Below are 17,888 nucleotides of genomic sequence, written 5' to 3'. Positions count from 1 at the left end.
TAGGCCTGTCTCAGTCACTTCTGGGACCCCAGTGCCCCTCAGTACAGGGGCAGGCACCCAGGAGGTGCTCAGAAAAAGTTTGCGGAACACGTATAAACAAATCTGAGGGAGGAGCAGAGGCTGCATCCTCGGGGAGCTCCTGATCACGGGTCTGATGGAGAAGGGTGATGCCCTGAAGCTAACTCAGTCCCACGTGCTGTCTGACACCCGATCCTCTCACCCACCGAGGACACCATTCCAAACAATACCCATTTCACAGATGGCAAACTGAGGACAGAAAGGTCCTCCGTGCTCTGTGCTGTCCAGATTCCACGCTGCTCAGCCCAGCCTCCTCCTGGCCCCTCTCACCTCCTTCCCAGAGCCCCACGCCTTTTCTTTTCCAATGAGGAAATTCGAATCTGGGTAGGAGGTTTGGCTGAGCAGGAGGAAGGCTGGCTGAAACTAGTTGGTATACTTTCCTCTCTAAGGAGGGAAGGGGGTGGGACACTCCTGGCCAATCCTGGACCAGACCCTCAAACCTTCCCCTCTTGGCCCAGACCTACCCCATATTTCCCGAAAGTTCTGGGATTCTGGGCTTCCCCCCCCCCCCCCCCCCGAGTCCTGGAGACTCCTCCCTCCATTGCCTCCCCATCAATACCCCTGCGCTTGAAATGTGAGAACAGCAACTACGTGAAGGCTGGCCTGGCCCCTGTTGCCCAACGAGCCTGGGCTACTTCTCCATACCCAGGGCCCTGATTACCGGGAGGGCTGCCAGAAGCTTCCCCGCCCCTAGCCTAGCCACCTGCTGGCACAGCACCTGAAACCCAGCTGTCGGGTCCCACCTGCCGCTTCTCAGGCTCCCTTCGCCCAGTGGCTCCAAGGCACGAACACTTCTGGGGGGTGGCGGGTGGGGGAGGGGAGCTGCAGCCTGCGGGCCTGTTATCTAAGGGAAAGTCTGGAAGGAGCCTTTTTTACTTTCACCTTAGATAAAATGTTGATTTCAAGAAGTCATCACGGCTTAAAATAGCATGAGGCTGCAGTTTGCCGGCTACCAACCCAAGCGCTTCATACACTTGAACTTGGTTCATCCCTCCGTGATCTCGGAGGCCAGACACTGTCATCTCTGTCCCACAGCTGAGCAAACCACGGGGCTCATGCTGAACCGCAAAGCCACGCTTTTCTTTCTGAAAGCCACCACTTCGAGCACCTTCTATGGATTCCTTTTTTTTTTTTTAATTTAAGATTTCGTTTATTTATTTATTTGAGAGAGAGAGAGAGAGCTCTTCTGTGGATTCTTGAGGAGAGAGTCAATGCATTTGAGAGAGAGGCTGTTCAATATTTGCTTTTCCCTGCAGATGATAGGGTATCTTGTCCCCTACCCCCCCTCCTGCACCCGGTGTGTTCCTCTTTAACAATATTTCTTGACACCCGATTTATTACTGAAACCTGCCCTCCACCCACTTCCTCATCTGTCTCATTCTATTTGACGTCTCTCTGTGTTCTGTCCTGTGGATGTGGTTTGTTGACTGATTGAAGGAATGAATTCCTGTATAGACAGATGTCCAGCTGAAGAATTTGGACTTTATCCCAAGGGAAGCCACTCAGAGGGTGGGGTGACCAGGTGAGATCCACGCTTGGGAACGTTCTGGGCTCTTCTCAACACTGGGGCTTTGCACGGACAGGTCCCTTTGCCTGGAATACTCTCTCCCTGGGCTTGGTCCAACCCTTTGCTATCCCAGCTGGGATGTCCCCTCCCCCAGGAAGCCCTCCCTGACCCCCAGGTTGGGGCAAGCATCCCTTCCGGGCTCCCCATCCCTGCCCTGCTCACTCTGGGTCATCCCCTTCCGGGGATGGGTGGAGGGCAGGTTGGAGGCAAGAGGGTGGTCTCCCTCATTGTACCGTGAGTCCCCAGAGGACAGAGCCAGGAATGTATTGGTCCCCGGCACCACCCATCACAGGGCCAAACATTGAGCTCAGAATAGATGATGATCCCGTGAAAGAAATGCCTCTGTTTGGGGAGGAGCCAACTGCAGGGGTAGCCACGGTGTCTGATAGAGGTTGAAGGGTTTGGGCCACAACACACCTCATGTCGCCGCTGCTTCCAAATCAGTACGGTATGTGATCTCAAGACTTAGCGGAGATAAGATAATCTCTTGACACTATTTCCTCCTGCTCTCCTCCTGCCGCCTCAGGGCTTGGCACCTGCTCTTCCTTTACCCTAGAATGTTCTTTCCGTATTGAAGGCTCCTTCTTGTCATACAGGTCCCTTTGCAAATGTCACGGCCTCAGAGCAGCCCATCATGACAGCTCCACCTCCCTGCCATGTAACTTCAGCTTTCTCCAGAACTTACCCTCTGGTAAGCTAAGGTTATTTCCCTGTCTCCCCACACTAGAATGCTGGCAAGGAGTTTGGTCTTTCTTTTCTTTTCTTTTTTCTTTTCTTTTCTTTTCTTTTCTCTTCTTTTCTGTTCTTTCTTTTCTTTTCTTTTCTTTTCTTCTTTTCTTTTCTTTTCCTTTTTTTCTTTTTCTTTTTCTTTTTTTTCCCTCACTGCCGAATCCGCACACATTGAACAGCACTTGGCCCTCAGTAAGGGCTCAAGGAATATTTGTAGAACAAAGTGCTTGGGAATTGGCCCCTCACATTTTGTATCTAGGGTCACTGTGTGCACGCTCGAATTTATGCTCACGTTGGCTCCAGGACAAATGAGGAAACCGATAGTCAGCTGGTAAGTGGTGGAGTCAGGATTCGAACCCATGTCAGCGCAGCTTGAGTGCCCACACGCTGTAGCCCACAGCCAGGGCCAGGGGGAGCTGAGCGGGAATTTTTTAAATGAATACGACTTCAGTCTACAAAGGTGGGATGGGGGTGGGGGCTTTTTTTTTTTCTTTAAAAGATTTTATTGATTTATTTGACAGAGAGAGAGAGAGACAGCCAGCGAGAGAGGGAGCACAAGCAGGGGGAGTGGGAGAGGAAGAAGCAGGCTCCCAGCGGAGCAGGGAGCCTGATGAGGGGCTCGATCCCAGGACCCTGGGATCATGACCCGAGCCGAAGGCAGACGCTTAATGACTGAGCCACCCAGGCGCCCCAAGGGGATGGGGGCTTCTTGAAGTAGTTGAGGATGGGGGGACTTGGGAGGGGAGAGTGTCTCAGAGACACCTGAAGGAGGTCCACACCACCGCGAGTGCCTGGGCGACACATCTTCAGAGCCGGGGCAGATCTCAGCTCACCTGGCGCCAATGTCTGAGGTCCTGTAGGATGTCCCTGGAAATTCTTGAAGCTCCTTCCCAAGTGGGTTTGGGTCTAGGGCTGGCAGTGACCAGGACGGAGAGCTCACCACCAGGGCCCAGCAGCACCCAAAACTGTCTGAGCCCAAACTGTGTTCTCCAGTAATAATAACAGCAATTATAGGAATAGTACCAGTTAACTTTTTAAAAGGCTAACCTGCACCCTGTCTAAATGCTTTAAACATAGGATCTCATTTGACCCTCACAGCACCCAAGGAGGTGTGATCTATTCTTCTTCTTCCCATTTTACAGGTGCAGAGACTGAGGCTCACAGAGGTTGTGACTTGCCTGAGGCCACAACAGCTGCCGTACGAGGGAGCTTCTGAGGTTATCACTGTCTACAGTCTTGGAGCAAATGCCAGCGCCTGAAACGTCCTCAGAGAACAGGACAGCTGGGGAAGGAATTAGGATTTCTTCTTCTTCTCCTTCTTTTTTTTTTTTTTGGTTTAAGATGTATTTATTTATTTGAGAGAGAGAGAGAGCACGAGTGGGAGGGCCAGAGGAAGAGACAATCTCCAGCAGACTCTGCACTGAGTGCAGAGCCTCATGGGGGGCTCAATCTCACGACCCCGAGATCATGACCTGAGCCAGATGTTCAACTGACTGAGCCACCCAGGCGCCTCAAGGAATTAGAATTGCAACACTGCCAGGAGGAGTAGGGAATTGTGACTGATTCACTGGAAACGACTCAAATGACCAAGAAGGAATTTAGGGAGGCAACCCAATAGGTAGGGTTAGGAACTTGGGAGGCAGGCATGCAACTCCCACCTTTTCAGGTGTGGCCTCAAGGTACGTGACTTCCTCTGGCCCTAAGCCCCAGTTTTGCACATCCGAAGACCGCATATAATAGTAGGATCCACCTCACTGGCAGTTATGAAGGTCCCAGTGAAATCAGGCCTATGCATTTATCAAAATCAGCACATGGTGCTTACAATCTGTGCATTTCATTCTATGTGCATCTTACCTTAAAAGGAAAAAAAAAAAGTGCGCTTGGGTGGCTCCGTCCGTTAAGCGCCGTAGTCTTGATCCCAGCTCAGGTCTTGATCTCAGAGCCCTGAGTTCAAGTCCTGTACTGGGCTCCATGCTGGGTGTGGAGCCTACTTCTAAAAAATATATATGGGGAGATATTTGGTGAAAGCATTTGTAAAATCATCAGCACAGTTGTTAGACTGAATTCTAATTTTTTTTTAAAGATTTTATTTATTTATTTGATAGAGAGAGACAGCCAGCGAGAGAGGGAACACAAGCAGGGGGAGTGGGAGAGGAAGAAGCAGGCTCCTAGTGGAGGAGCCTGATGTGAGGCTCGATCCCCGAACGCCGGGATCACGCCCTGAGCCGAAGGCAGACGCTTAACGACTGAGCCACCCAGGCGCCCCTGAATTCTAATTTTTAACTGGTGAATTATGAATTACATATCCGGGGGGAGTGGATTACAGTCCTAATCTAAGGACTGCCGTCACTGATGTGTCGGGTTCTCAACTGGGAATATTTATTTTCAGTTTTATTATTTATTTGTTTATAAAAGATTTTATTTATTTATTTGAGAGAGAGAGGGAGAGAGCGAGCAAGCATGAGCTGGGTGAGGGGCAGAGGGAGAAGCAGGCTCCCCCCTGAGCAGGGAGCCCCATGCGGGATGGATCCCAAGGATCACGACCTGAGCCCAAAGCAGTTGCTTAACCGACGGAGCCACCCAGGCGCCCTCCCCTAATTTTTTTTTTTTTTTAAGATTTTATTTTTAAGTAATCTCTACAACCAACATGGGGCTTCAACCTACAACCCGGAGATCAAGAGTCGCATGCTCCACGGACTGAGCCAGCCAGGCGCCCCTGGAACATTTATTTTTTTAAGTTATTAACATTATTAAATAAATAACTCCATCTAATTTAAATCTTACACCAATCATGTGTGGGATGAGCTTTAATAATCTGCATTTTACATTCGAGGAATTTGAGTTCCGAGAGGCGACGAAAGACCGAACTCAGGGCGGAGGCATTGCAGGCTGGGTTGCGCCACCTGCGGCTTACTCGCGCTTTTAGAGACCCTCGAGCGGGAGAACCGTTGTAGGTTAACGGCCCCCACCCACGTCCGGATTCCTTTGGCGGGAAAAAAGCTTCCCCTCAACGCCCCGCCCCCAGCCGGGCCCCGCCCCCGTCCCCTCCGGTGCCCCCGCCCCTCGCTATAGCTAGACTTCGTTCGTCCTTCTATGGGTGACTTGGCCAGACTCTGGCTTCAGCCCCACCTCTCGCACGCAGGAAGGCTCCGAACGCGCCTCAGCCAATCGGCGCCCGCGGTTCGCTCCCCGCCTTCTCAAGCCTCGCCCCTGCCCTTAATCCTGGCAGCTTCCGCCCCGTGGGCTCAGAGCCACGCGGCGCGGCCGGGAGCTTCTTTTCGCACCCGCCACCGTTACCTCCCGGGGTTCCGGACCGCCGCCTTCCGCACCCAGGGGCCCGGATCTCCCCTCCCGGACTCCAGAGCCTGGCTCCCCTCTTCCCGGAGCTTTGTCTCCCGCCCCCCAGGTTCAGGTTCCCCAGCCTCGGTTTCCAGGACCCCGGCACCCCGGATCCCTGCCTCCTGGATCTCCGCTACCAGGACCTGGCCTCTTGAGGACTAGAGCCGCGTGGACGTCTTCAGCCTTCCAGAGCCAAGGACCCCAGGTCCCAGCCTGATAAACTCCCGTATTCCCATCCCTGGGGCCGAGAAACCCAAGTGCTCCCAGATTTCGCCCGCCGGACGCAACCTGGGAGAGCAGAAGAGCCTCAGCGCCCAGCTTGGGGATCTCAGACATTCCAGGAACCGAGGCGCTGTGAATTCCCAACTCCAGGGAACCGTCCAAAGTTCCAGCCTCCAGGCTGTGTTACAAACTCTCCGTTCTAAGGAACGCCCGCGTCCCAGGAAGGAGTCCCAAGCGCGCCCAGCTTCCAGGCGCTAAGGAACTCCGGGGCGTTCATCATGGTGGCCGAATCGCCTCGGGGAGACCCGAAGGGGTTCGCGGCGGCTGAGCCCACCGCGAACGGTGCCCCGACGTTGGTCCCTCCAGAGGAGCCAGGCGCGGCAGGAGGCGGATGTTCCCGGGACCGGGTGCGCCGCTGCCTTCGCGCCAATCTGCTGGTGCTGCTGACCGTGGTGGCGGTGGTGGCCGGCGTGGCTCTGGGTCTGGGGGTCTCGGGGGCCGGCGGCGCGGTAGCTCTGGGCCCCGCGCGCCTGGCGGCCTTCGCCTTCCCGGGCGAGCTGCTTTTGCGCCTGCTGAAGATGATCATCTTGCCGCTGGTTGTGTGCAGCCTGATCAGCGGCGCCGCCAGCCTGGACTCGAGCGCGCTCGGCCGCCTGGGCGCCTGGGCGCTGCTCTTTTTCCTGGTCACCACGCTGCTGGCGTCCGCGCTCGGCGTGGGCTTGGCGCTGGCCCTGCAGCCGGGCGCCGCCTTCGCCGCCATCAACGCCTCGGTCGCGACCACGGGCGCTGTGGAAGAGGCCCCCAGCAAGGAAGTCCTCGATTCGTTCCTGGATCTTGTGAGGTCAGACACCGCCCCCCCGGTGGAGTGGGGGGAGGGAAGGGGGTGCCTCAGCCACGTGGGGAGGGGACGCGTGTTAGGGATGGCGGGAGTGGCCACGTGAACAGGAGAGGGCATCCCCGGGGCCTGGGAAGACAGGACGGGATGGTGAGGGATGGTGATGGTGGCCCTTTGAGGGTCAGAGGACAGCGGGTGAGGACAGACCCCTGGGGAAGGAGGCTTCTAACGTGGGCGCCTGGAGACATAAGCAGGGACCCTACAAGAAGGAGATGATGAACAAGGAGGTCTTATAGAGGGAAGAGAGAGTGATGCTTGGGGAGTTTGTAGGGAGGGAGGGGACATAAGAGGGTCTCTTGGGAGGGGAGAGGATCCTGGGAGGCGGGGAGACTTGGAAGGGGATTTGGGGGCTAAGGGCCTTGGGATGGGGCTTTTGGATCAAGATTTTAGTCCAGGGTCAGAGGGCTTGTAACCCCTGGGTAAGGAAAGGAGTCCATGGGGGACCTCGAGGAGATCTGAGTGACCTCCAGCCCCAGGACTCCCCACACTACGTGTCACCCGGACACAACCAGGTTCTTTTCTTAGCCTCCCTTCCCCGCCCAGTCTGGCAGCTTCCCTTTTATATGTTCCTGCTAAACCCTGCCACCTCGTCGACTTTCCATTCCATTTCCTCCTGTCTGGGGAGCCTGTCTGGGCTTTCCCTCCACCACCCCCCCCCCCAAACCCACAAGAGGCTGCATAGAAGGGAGCCAGTTAGAAAGGGAGCAGACTCTTTTCTTTCTGATCTCTGCTCCCCACCCAAGAATGGCTCTCCCCGTTTTGAGGAGGGCAGACCTCTGGGTCCACACGGCCTTGCCTTTGGGGGCTGTTGATTCAATATCTCCAGGCTGGTTGGGGACTTCCTGGAAGTGGTGGGAGGAAATGATGAGTCACGGAACTGGGTTCTCCCAAGCACTTGGGGCCTCCGGGTCGGCTGAGATGAGAGACTTGGGGGCAGGCTTGGTGTCTGGAAGTTGCAGTGGATGGGCGCCTCCTGGCTGGGGGAGATTAGCAGGGTCCTGACCCTGCCCTGTCGGGCCTGGGCGGGTACAGGCCTTCTGGCCAATGGGCACACCCACTCGGAGACTTGATGTGTACAGGCTCCCGCTGCGTGCCAAAAGTGGACTGCTACTCGGCCAGCTCCCCGGAGGCTTAGCTGGAACATCTCAGAACCGCACAACTTCAGAGCCAACTGGCGCACAGCTGGACACACACTCAGCCACAGCTGCGGCCTCTCACGCTGACGCATGGCCTTAACACCAGTTGTCACACGTGCACTCACGCACACAGAATACTAGCATCCCTTGACGCAGCCACTCACGATGGCAGTCACCACCCAGTACATCGAGCGTTGCCCAAACATCCGTGCTCAAGAGCCCATGCACACCAACACTGTCCCACGGCTCTGAACACGAACCCGCACAGCTGTCCACCCACCTCCGGGGAGGGGGGCGCGGGGGGGTGGTGGGCTGGAACTACGCAGCCTGGGGCTGGGGCAAATCCCAGCTCGGCCACTTCCCAGCCAAGGCAGGTTTCTTTCCCTTTCTGTGCCTTGGTTCCCTCTTCTATAAATCGGGGATCAGAGGGCTGGCGTGAGGATCAGATGAGTGGATTTAGGGGCACCCAGGCGGCTCCGTGGGTGAAGCGTTGGACTCTTGATCTCAGCTCAGGTCTCCATCCCAGGGTCGTGAGTTCAAGCCCTGCGTTGGGCTCCATGCTGGGTGGGGAGCCTACTTACTTTTTATTTATTTTATTTTATTTTTTTCAAAGATTTTATTTATTTATTTGACAGAGATAGAGACAGCCAGCGAGAGAGGGAACACAAGCAGGGGGAGTGGGAGAGGAAGAAGCAGGCTCACAGCGGAGGAGCCTGATGTGGGGCTCGATCCCACAACGCCGGGATCACGCCCTGAGCCAAAGGCAGACGCCCAACCGCTGTGCCACCCAGGCCGCCCCCTTTTTATTTATTTTTAAAAAAGATTTTATTTATTTATTTGAGAGAGAGAGAGTGCACAAGCAAGGTGAGGGGCCAAGGGAGAAGCAGACTCCCTGCTGAGCAGGGAGCCCGATGCCGGACTCAATCCAGGGACTCCACAATCATGACCTGAGCTGAAGGCAGACGCTGAACCCACTGAGCCACCCTGCTGCCCTGCGGGGAGTCTACTTAATAAAAAATAAAATAAATAAAGGAGTGCATTTACGTCAGGGATTACTTCAGGGACTGTAGACACATTTGCTGTAATTTTCGTCCCACTCTGAGACACAAGAGGCTGTTGTCCCACGCCCTGACATGCTCCCTGGGGTTGAATGCACGCCACCGCACAGATACACATTCACGACACAGACAGCCGTCCCTTGTCACTCTCTCGCTGCCTTTCTGACACACCTAGATCTTCCCCATACCCCCTGACCCACTCAGCTCGGCCCCTGGGGCCCGAGCTTTTCTCAGCCCTCTGGGAGGAAATGGCTGATGCAAGATGCCCAGGGTATTAAGTTTGCTGCCTGGGGTGGAGCTGAGGCCCTGGGTGACCCTGCCCGATCCTGCCTTGGGAAGCCAGCATTCCTCACATCCAGTCCACAATCCCTTGAGGCTGGCCGGGGCTAGCAGGAGCTAGCAGGCCAGCCTGCAGGGCCCTAGCAGGCCAGCTCGGACTCCCCACCCCCTGGGAAAGTGAGCAGGCCAGGACCCAACTCTGCCTGCCCACACCTGGCCTGAGGCATGGGTGGGGACCATTTCTGGGTGCCAACGGGGCCTCCAAGATTCTTCCCATCCCAAGAGGCCAATGCGGCCCTTCAGACACCTGCCCTCCCCTAGCCTCCCCCTGGGGTATTTAATAACGTGCCCCCCTCTGTGTCTGTCTCTGCAGAAATATCTTCCCCTCCAACCTGGTGTCTGCGGCCTTCCGCTCAGTGAGTCCTTGGGGGTATGTCCCGAGGGGTGGGGGGCGGGCAGGGAGGGAGACAGCCAGTTGCCCCCACTGGGTGCCTGCTTTTGGGTGGCCTGTGAAACCCCTCCATTGCCTATCATCGAGAAAGGAGAATATGGGTTCTGAGCCCTTCTGGGTTCTCATTCTAGCTGGGTGGCCCTGGGCAAGTGCCTTTTCCTCTCTGAGCTTCTGGAAAATGGGCACATGGTATGAAAATCCCGCCTCAGTGGGGTTGCTGGCAGGATGCAAGGAGATGGTGTTTAGGGGTGCTTAGGAGCACTGTTAGCGCCAGGACGGGGTGGGGGAGCCCCGGAGGGGGTTGATACTGACTCTTGCCCACCCCCACTTGCAGTACAGTACCTCCTATGAGAACAGATGGGTCAACGGAACCAAGGTGAAGGTGAGAGCCGGGGAAGGGGGGCTGGGGCCCCATCCCTCGGCCCGTTGTTGGGGTTTTTCCATTTTGTTCCCACCCCAGCCTTTGTTTGCTCCCCCCACCGGTGTCTTCTGACGTTTGGTGGTATTTGTTTTATCCTCTCTGCAGCCGCTGCCCAATTTCTCTTTTCTGGTCTCTCCACTTTTGGCCCCTTCTTCTCCCTCCCCAGTGCAGACTTCTCTTCTGCCCCCACCCCACCCCACCCTGCCCTGGCCCCCTCTCCTGTGGGCCCCCGGCTCCTCCTGTCCCACCTACCCTCAGCCTGGCACAAAGTAGTCTTTCCAAAGCACAAACCTGACCTTGTTTCTCCCCTACCCAGAGCCCCGTTATGCTCCCTAGTGCCCTCGGAAGAAAGCCCAGGCTCTTTGCCACAATCCGTGAGACCCTGTGAAGTCAGGGTTCTGCCCAGCTGCCCACCCAGCCTCTTGTCTTGACTGTGGCCGGCCTCTTCCAGCCACAGTGAATGTCCTTCTGTGTTCCCACAAGGTGCTCTTATTTCCAGACTGTTGCACGTTGTTTCACCCTCTCCAGAACCTTCTACCACCTCTCTTTATGTGATTAATCCTCCCGTTCTCCTGATCTCAGCCCCTTCCTCCATGAAGCCCTCCCTGATTCCCCCACCACACCACCCGCCAAGCGGGCATCCCCCCTCGGTTCCCACACTCCCCTGGGTTTCCCTATTCTAATCACTCTTGATGACAGGTCTATTTCTCATGGACCTGAACTGTGAGCCTTGGGGAGAAGGGACAAATGAGCTCCAGGAGCTGTTTTGTCCGCTTTGGGTCCCAGCAGGGCCCAGGACAGGCCCTTAGTGACTGTGCAGGTTGACCGAGCAGCCTCCTCCCATCCCAATCTGTTCCTTCCCCAAAGGTGCCCATTGGCAGGGAGGTGGACAGTATGAACATCCTGGGCCTGGTGGTGTTTGCCATTGTCTTTGGGGTGGCCCTGCGGAAGCTGGGGCCCGAGGGGGAGCTGCTCATCCGCTTCTTCAACTCCTTCAACGACGCAACCATGGTGCTGGTCTCCTGGATCATGTGGTAGGTGGGGGGGGGGGGAGGGGAAGGGGGATGCGGGAGGGGGCCACCCTCCGTCTATCTACTCCTTGTAGCCAGATGGCCTGGATTCACACCCAGCGTTCACCGTCCTCTGGCTGTGTGACTTTGCGTAAGTGACCTGCCCTCTCTGTGCCTCAGTGTCTTCATTATAAGATGAGGGCAGCGTTGTAGTCCGTGGGTGCTGAGACTTGACACCAGCACTTTCTGGATCCTCCTGGAAGTGACAAAAAGCCAGCCGAGCTGTGGCCACAGCTTAGTGAATGCATCTCCCTTGCAGAGATTTGAATGGGATCAAATGTCCCAAGTTACCGTGAAGATGACATGAGTAATAAGAGGTCTAGGTAAAGCACTTATAAAGTGTTTTCAATGTCTAGCACCTCCTGAACGTTCACTTATGTTAGCTATGAGCATGATCATTAGGACTTCCCACCTGTGTGCCCTATAACAAGTTCCTTATCGCACTCTGCCTTGGTTTCCCCATCTGGAAAATGGGACTGACAGTACCAGGCACAAATGAGTGGAAACTTCTTGGGACACCGCCTGACCTATAGCATGCCGACAGTGAACAGTATCGGCTAATATGTATCAAGTACGTCACTTGTGTAACTCCTGGGCACATGCCCCTGGCCGGAGCTTGGGCATTTGGCCAAACCTAGCTGTGCAGGTGGCTGGGCTACTGGGCCTTTCTTCTGTTACCAAAGAGGGGAAGGGGTTTGGGCGACAGCTAGCCGTAGTGATCAAACTGGGACAGCAGTTTGGGAGGCCTCCTGGCTGGGAGGCATGAGCCCCCCTGGGATCGTCACTCCAGGAGAAGGTGATGATAATTCCAGCAGAAGTTTATAGACCACTGTGTACAAAGAGCTTTCAGGGCACTTCCCGGGGCACTTCCTCCAACATTCCTACGAGGCCGGTAGCCTTAATGTCCCCGTTTTACAGACCTCTTAGATTTTTTTTTTTTTTAAGATTTTATTTATTTATTTGACAGAGATAGAGACAGCCAGCGAGAGAGGGAACACAAGCAGGGGCAGTGGGAGAGGAAGAAGCAGGCTCATAGCAGAGGAGCCTGATATGGGGCTCAATCCCATAACGCCGGGATCACGCCCTGAGCCGAAGGCAGACGCTTAACCTCTATGCCACCCAGGCGCCCCTAGATTTTTTTTTTTTTAAAGATTTCATTTATTTATTTGACAGAGAGACAGCCAGCGAGAGAGGGAACACAAGCAGGGGGAGTGGGAGAGGAAGAAGCAGGCTCCCAGCAGAAGAGCCCGATGTGGGGCTCGATCCCGGAACTCCGGGATCACGCCCTGAGCCAAAGGCAGACGCTCAACGACTGAGCCACCCAGGCACCCCTACAGACCTCTTAGATTTTAAATAGGAGCTTGTGTGGGATTGTGGTAAAGATTCAGTCATGTCCAGGGCTCAGCCCATCATAAATGCTTCGTATCTGTGGGTTGTTATTAAGACACGAGCCATGGACTTTTTATTTCTCGTGATGTGGGGAGAGATTGTATCGGCTTAAATCGTCCTAGCTGCTGTAACAAACGAACCCAGAACATGTCAATGACTCACTCACGGGGGCCACGTGTTCAGTGCAAATCTGGTTAGTGATTCTACACCAAGCGGCCATAGAAACCCCAGGCTGCTTCATCGCCCTGCTGCGGTATTTTCAAGGGGAGAGAGCTTGGAGGATGGCAAGGAAGGTGCCCGAACTTCAAACGCGGCTCTGGGTGTTTCCTGCCCGCAAGGGAGGCCGTGGTCGGGCCGTGTACTGAGCACAGAGCCTGGTCCTGCGTGGACACATGGTCAGAAGCCGCAATCTGTCTCCTGGCCACTTAGGTATGCCCCAGTGGGCATCTTGTTCCTCGTGGCTGGCAAGATCGTGGAGATGGAGGACGTGGGGATGCTCTTCGCCAGTCTCGGCAAATACATCTTGTGCTGCCTGCTGGGCCACGCCATCCACGGGCTCCTGGTGCTGCCCCTCATCTACTTCCTCTTCACCCGCAAAAACCCCTACCGCTTCCTGTGGGGCATCGTGACAGCGCTGGCCACTGCCTTCGGGACCTCTTCTAGGTACGGCCTTGGGACAGACGAGTGCAGGATTTTTAAGCTTTAAAGGGACCTGGCGTGGGCATCAGATAGCTGGAGACCCTTGAAATTTTGTATTTGGGGACACTGGATCTGGGTACAGGGGCCATACTTTTGTGAGTTTCTCATAAGATTCTGGAACAACCCCCCCCCCCCCATTAGAAAACCACTGTCTTAGAGATTTCTTCTTTCCTTCCTGAGAACCCCTCCTGCTCCACAAGGCCTGGCCTTGGGGGACAATGGTCTAGCGCTCCACCCTGGATCCAGTCTCTAGGAGCCCTTTCCACCCTCTTCTAGGCATTTTGTCCACTTGTGCCCTCAGCACCTGGCCCTCCCCAGCAGCGTTCCCAAGAGAATAGCAATTCTTAGCCAAGGTCTGTTATTGGTGGAGCGGGTAGGGAGTGTAGGTCAGTGAGCTCCGAGGCATTATAGAATTTAGGCTTGAATTTTTGTGTGTATTTTGCAGGATAGCAGTCTGTACTCTCCCAGCGGGTCCAGGACTCCTATATTTTGGAATCCTGGCATTCTGCAGGATCCCAGAAGCCTCTGGCTTTGGGAAAAGAAGGGCAGGGAGGGCTGGGGAGGGCTGGGGGTGGGTGGGAGGGGTCTAGGCTGGTGGGCGGAGCCTGCAGTGCGCTGATTGGCCAGTGGGTGGTAGGATGGGCGGGGCTTCGGCAAGGGGCGGGTCACCTACGCTGACTGACACGCCTCCCCTCAGCTCTGCCACGCTGCCGCTGATGATGAAGTGCGTGGAGGAGAGGAACGGCGTCGCCAAGCACCTCAGCCGCTTCATCCTGCCCATCGGTGCCACCGTCAACATGGATGGTGCGGCGCTCTTCCAGTGTGTGGCCGCGGTGTTCATTGCACAGCTCAACCAGCGATCCCTGGACTTCGTGAAGATCATCACCATCCTGTGAGTGTGGGGCGGCAGCGGCCAGGACCCCCGGCCCATCTGACCCCTTCCCCGAGAATGGACACAGGCTGGAGGGAGCCAGCTTCTCCCGCTACCGAGGCCCCTCTCCTTGACCTCCGCGCTCTTCCCCCAGGGTCACCGCCACGGCGTCCAGTGTAGGAGCTGCGGGCATTCCCGCCGGAGGCGTCCTCACTCTGGCCATCATCCTGGAGGCAGTCAACCTACCGGTTGAGGACATCTCCTTGATCCTGGCTGTGGACTGGCTAGTGTAAGTGTGGCTTTGGGGCTTCAGGGGCCTAACGGGTAGCTCTCGGGGAAAGGGGGTGAGCAAGAGGGTCATTGAGAGTCTGTGGGCAGAAGAGGAGAGGAAGAAAGGGGATGGTATTTTGAACATTGTAATCAGTGGGAAGGAAGGCATCTTGGGGGTTCTAAGAAGGACCCCAGAGAGGGAGTGTGCCCCAGTGGTTAATAGCGCCGACTCTTAGGCCAGGCTGCATGTGTTCAAATGCCAGTGCCACCTCTGATAGGTACTATGACCCAGGTCGAGTCCTTTATCTCGTCTCAGTTTCTCCATCTGTAAAATGGAGAGAATGGTATCTCCTTGAGGATCAGATGACATAAACATGTAACTCCCTTATAAGAGCCCCTGCTAAGAGTTACTGTTTCTCAGCCACATCACTCCTAGGTATAATGCCAAGAGAATTGAAAACATGGTCACAAAAACTTGTACGTGATCGTTCATAGCGGCATTATTCATAATAGCAAACAGGTGGAAACAACCCAATGTCTGTCAACTGACGAATGGGTACATAAAGTATATATCCATAACAATGGAATATTATTTAGCAATAAAGTGAAATGAAGCATGGGCACATACATGCTATCACGTAGTGGACCCTTGAAAACCTCATGCAAAGTGAAAGAAGGCAGAACACAAAGGACCACGTATTGTACGATTCCATTTCTGTGCCATGTCCAGAATAGGCAATGCTACGGACTGTAGATTAGCAGTTGGAGGGGGACTGGGGGAGGAGGAGGGAATGGGGGATAACTGCTTGGTGGGTGTGGGGCTGTCTTTTTTAGGGCAATGAAAACGTCCCAGAATTAAATAGCGGCAATGGTTGTACAACTCTGAATATACTAAGAACTGCTGGGTTGTATACTTTTTTTTTTGAGAGAGAGAGAGAGAACATGTGCATTCATGAGGGAGGGGGCACAAGGGGAGGGGCAGAGGGAGAGAGAATCTTAAGCAGGTTCCACGCCTAGTGTGGAGCCCGACGCAGGGCTTGATCTCATCACCCTATTATCATGACCTGAGCTGAAATAGAGTCAGACATTCAACCAACTGAGCCACCCAGGTGCCCCCCGATTGTATACTTTTAAAGCGTGAATTTGGGGCGCCTGGGTGGCTCAGTCGGTTAAGCGTCTGCCTTCAGCTCAGGTCATGATCTCACGGTCCTGGGATCGAGTCCTGTGTTGGGCTCCCTGCTTGGTGGGGGGTCTGCTTCTGCCTCTCCTTTTACCCCTCCCCCCTGTTCGTTCTCTTTCACTCTCTCTTTCTCTCAAATAAATAAAATCTTTTTTTTAAAGGGTGAATTTTCTGGTATATAAATTATAGCTCACTTCTCTAAAATGGCACACACAAAGTATAAAGAGGAAGTGAAAAGAGATCTTCAGGATTATAAGTAGAAAGGCCTGAGTGAGGAAGTAGTATTTCAGGGGCAAGAAGAGAGGTGGATGGGTCTTCTGAGGCCCCAGGAGACGGAAGGTGGAGAAAGTGTGGGATACCTTGGGATTCCACAGGAAAGAAGAGAGAGAGGGGGCCTCTTGGATTCTGGATGAAGAGATCTTTGATGTTCTAGGAGGAAGGGATACTTGGGATCCTGTGAAGATGGAGGGATGAGCTGGGTCTAGGAGTCGAACAGGGTTCCATGAAGGATGGCGCCATGGGGACTCCAAGCTTTGGGGGGAGAAGCAGGAGGAAAGCGAGAGGGTTGGGCCCTACCCTCTCCCCTCCCACTCACTTCCCTGTCACTCCTGCCCCTTTAGGGACCGGTCCTGTACCGTCCTCAACGTGGAAGGTGATGCCTTTGGCGCGGGACTCCTCCAAAATTACATGGATCGCTCCGAGTTGCGCAGCTCGGTGCCAGAGTTGATCGAAGTGAAGGGTGAGGCGCCCTTGTCTTCACTGCCCGTCCCCACCGAGGAGGGGAACCCCCTTCTCAAACGCTGGCCGGGACCTGCTGGGGATGCGGATCCCTGCGAGAAGGAATCAGTTATGTAAACCCCGTAGGGAGGTTCCCTGCCCTGATGGAGGCGCTCTGAACATGGGGATCAGGAACCGGGGCTCTGGAGACCCTGCCTGCACTCTCAGGGGATCCAGGGGCCCCCGCCGCTCTTCCCACTGCTCGGACATCAGATCTGGGAGGCCTCAGTGCTGGGGTATATGTGTGTATGTGTATCTTCTCCCCACATCTTCCCCAGCCCTCAATTCCTGTTCCCACGCAAGGCTAGGAAACAAGATGGAGAAATAATGTCAATGTGTCCTTCTGGGCTCCCCCTCTTAGGGCACAGGTCGTCACATGGACTTCTGCCCTCTTTGAGAAGAAGGATGTTCCAGTGGGTTGCTGGCTATTTTGGTGGCTGTAGTTGTGTGTGTGTGTGTGTGTGTGTGTGTGTGTGTGTGTGTGTGTGTTGTGACTCTAGGGTACATCCCACCCTGTCCCCAGGCCCTCTGTTCCCTCCACAGTAACAGAAACACTCCAGAGGACCCTGCCGGGGTGGGGGAGACCAAGGACAAAGACTGCTGTCACTCCAAAGGACCTTTTTTGAGCAATAAAATTGTCAAGCCTATCTCATCAGATGTGTTTAAGGCTAAAAGCACGAGCCACACAGAAAAAAACAAACATGATAAACTGGGCTTCGCTGACATATAACAAGAAAATACCTGTTCATCAAAAAACACCACTGGAAAAACCACGGTGGGCTGCCAGCGCACACACTTGGAAAGGCAGAAAGCAAGTACCGAGTGTGGCCGAGGAGGTGGACTGATTGGACAGGAGCCCCACGCGCTGCGGGCGTGAATGCGTAACAGTCCAGACACTTTGGAAAAGTCACTGGGCAGTTTCTTATCAACATACCTATACTTAAACCAAGCAGCCCAGGAGTCCCCCTTAGCAAAGAGAAAAGAAGACCTCCGCCCACCCAAAGCCCAGTACGCAACTGTCTGTAGCCACTCTCCCTAAGTGCCAAAATTTGGAAATGTATCCATTGATAGTAGAATCGTTCCCAGGATGGGATGGCCATGCAGGAAAAAAAAATGTACGGTCTATTCAATTTGGATGCATCTCACAGATAACATTTTGAGTGAAAGGAGCTGGAAATAGTTCACGCTACCTAGTTCCATTTCTATGAGGGTCCGGAACAGGCTAAACTGGTCTGTAGTGAGAGAAATCCAAACCGTGATGACCTAGGAGGGTGACTTCAAGCCTGGGAAGGCGTCCAGGAAATCTAGCAAACGTTCCATATCTTGAGACAGGTGTTGCTTAAACAGACCTAGATGCTTAGAAAAATTCACCTGTACACTTAAGATGTGTGCATTTTAGCCTGCATAGACCATCTTCTCGTTGAGAAATTTCATACGACTCCTGGGAAGAAATTGAT

The 17,888-nt window shown here is 54.6% G+C and overlaps 1 protein-coding gene across 1 annotated transcript; it reads left to right on the top strand.

The window, feature by feature from the left end:
• The first annotated feature begins 5,618 nt into the window (after nt 1–5,618).
• Nucleotides 5,619–17,078, top strand: SLC1A5 (solute carrier family 1 member 5). The gene is made up of 8 exons (XM_026481992.4): nt 5,619–6,776; nt 9,677–9,719; nt 10,089–10,136; nt 11,043–11,209; nt 13,064–13,297; nt 14,031–14,225; nt 14,359–14,493; nt 16,275–17,078. The coding sequence occupies exons 1-8, from the start codon at nt 6,214–6,216 to the stop codon at nt 16,507–16,509; spliced, it is 1,620 nt and encodes a 539-aa protein (XP_026337777.1). The 5' UTR covers nt 5,619–6,213; the 3' UTR covers nt 16,510–17,078.
• Nucleotides 17,079–17,888: the final 810 nt, after the last annotated feature.

Source organism: Ursus arctos, unplaced genomic scaffold, assembly GCF_023065955.2.
Source record: "Ursus arctos isolate Adak ecotype North America unplaced genomic scaffold, UrsArc2.0 scaffold_19, whole genome shotgun sequence".
Classification (NCBI taxonomy): Eukaryota; Metazoa; Chordata; class Mammalia; order Carnivora; family Ursidae; genus Ursus; species Ursus arctos.
This window is presented reverse-complemented; position numbering and strand designations above follow the sequence as displayed.

Bases quoted from the DNA above. Each gene is read 5' to 3' on its own strand.
- SLC1A5 (XM_026481992.4), top strand. From the start codon at position 6,214: ATGGTGGCCGAATCGCCTCGGGGAGACCCGAAGGGGTTCGCGGCGGCT. The intron at 9,720-10,088 runs GTGAGTCCTTGG...CCCCACTTGCAG, and splicing joins TGTCTGCGGCCTTCCGCTCA to TACAGTACCTCCTATGAGAA. The intron at 10,137-11,042 runs GTGAGAGCCGGG...CCTTCCCCAAAG, and splicing joins TCAACGGAACCAAGGTGAAG to GTGCCCATTGGCAGGGAGGT.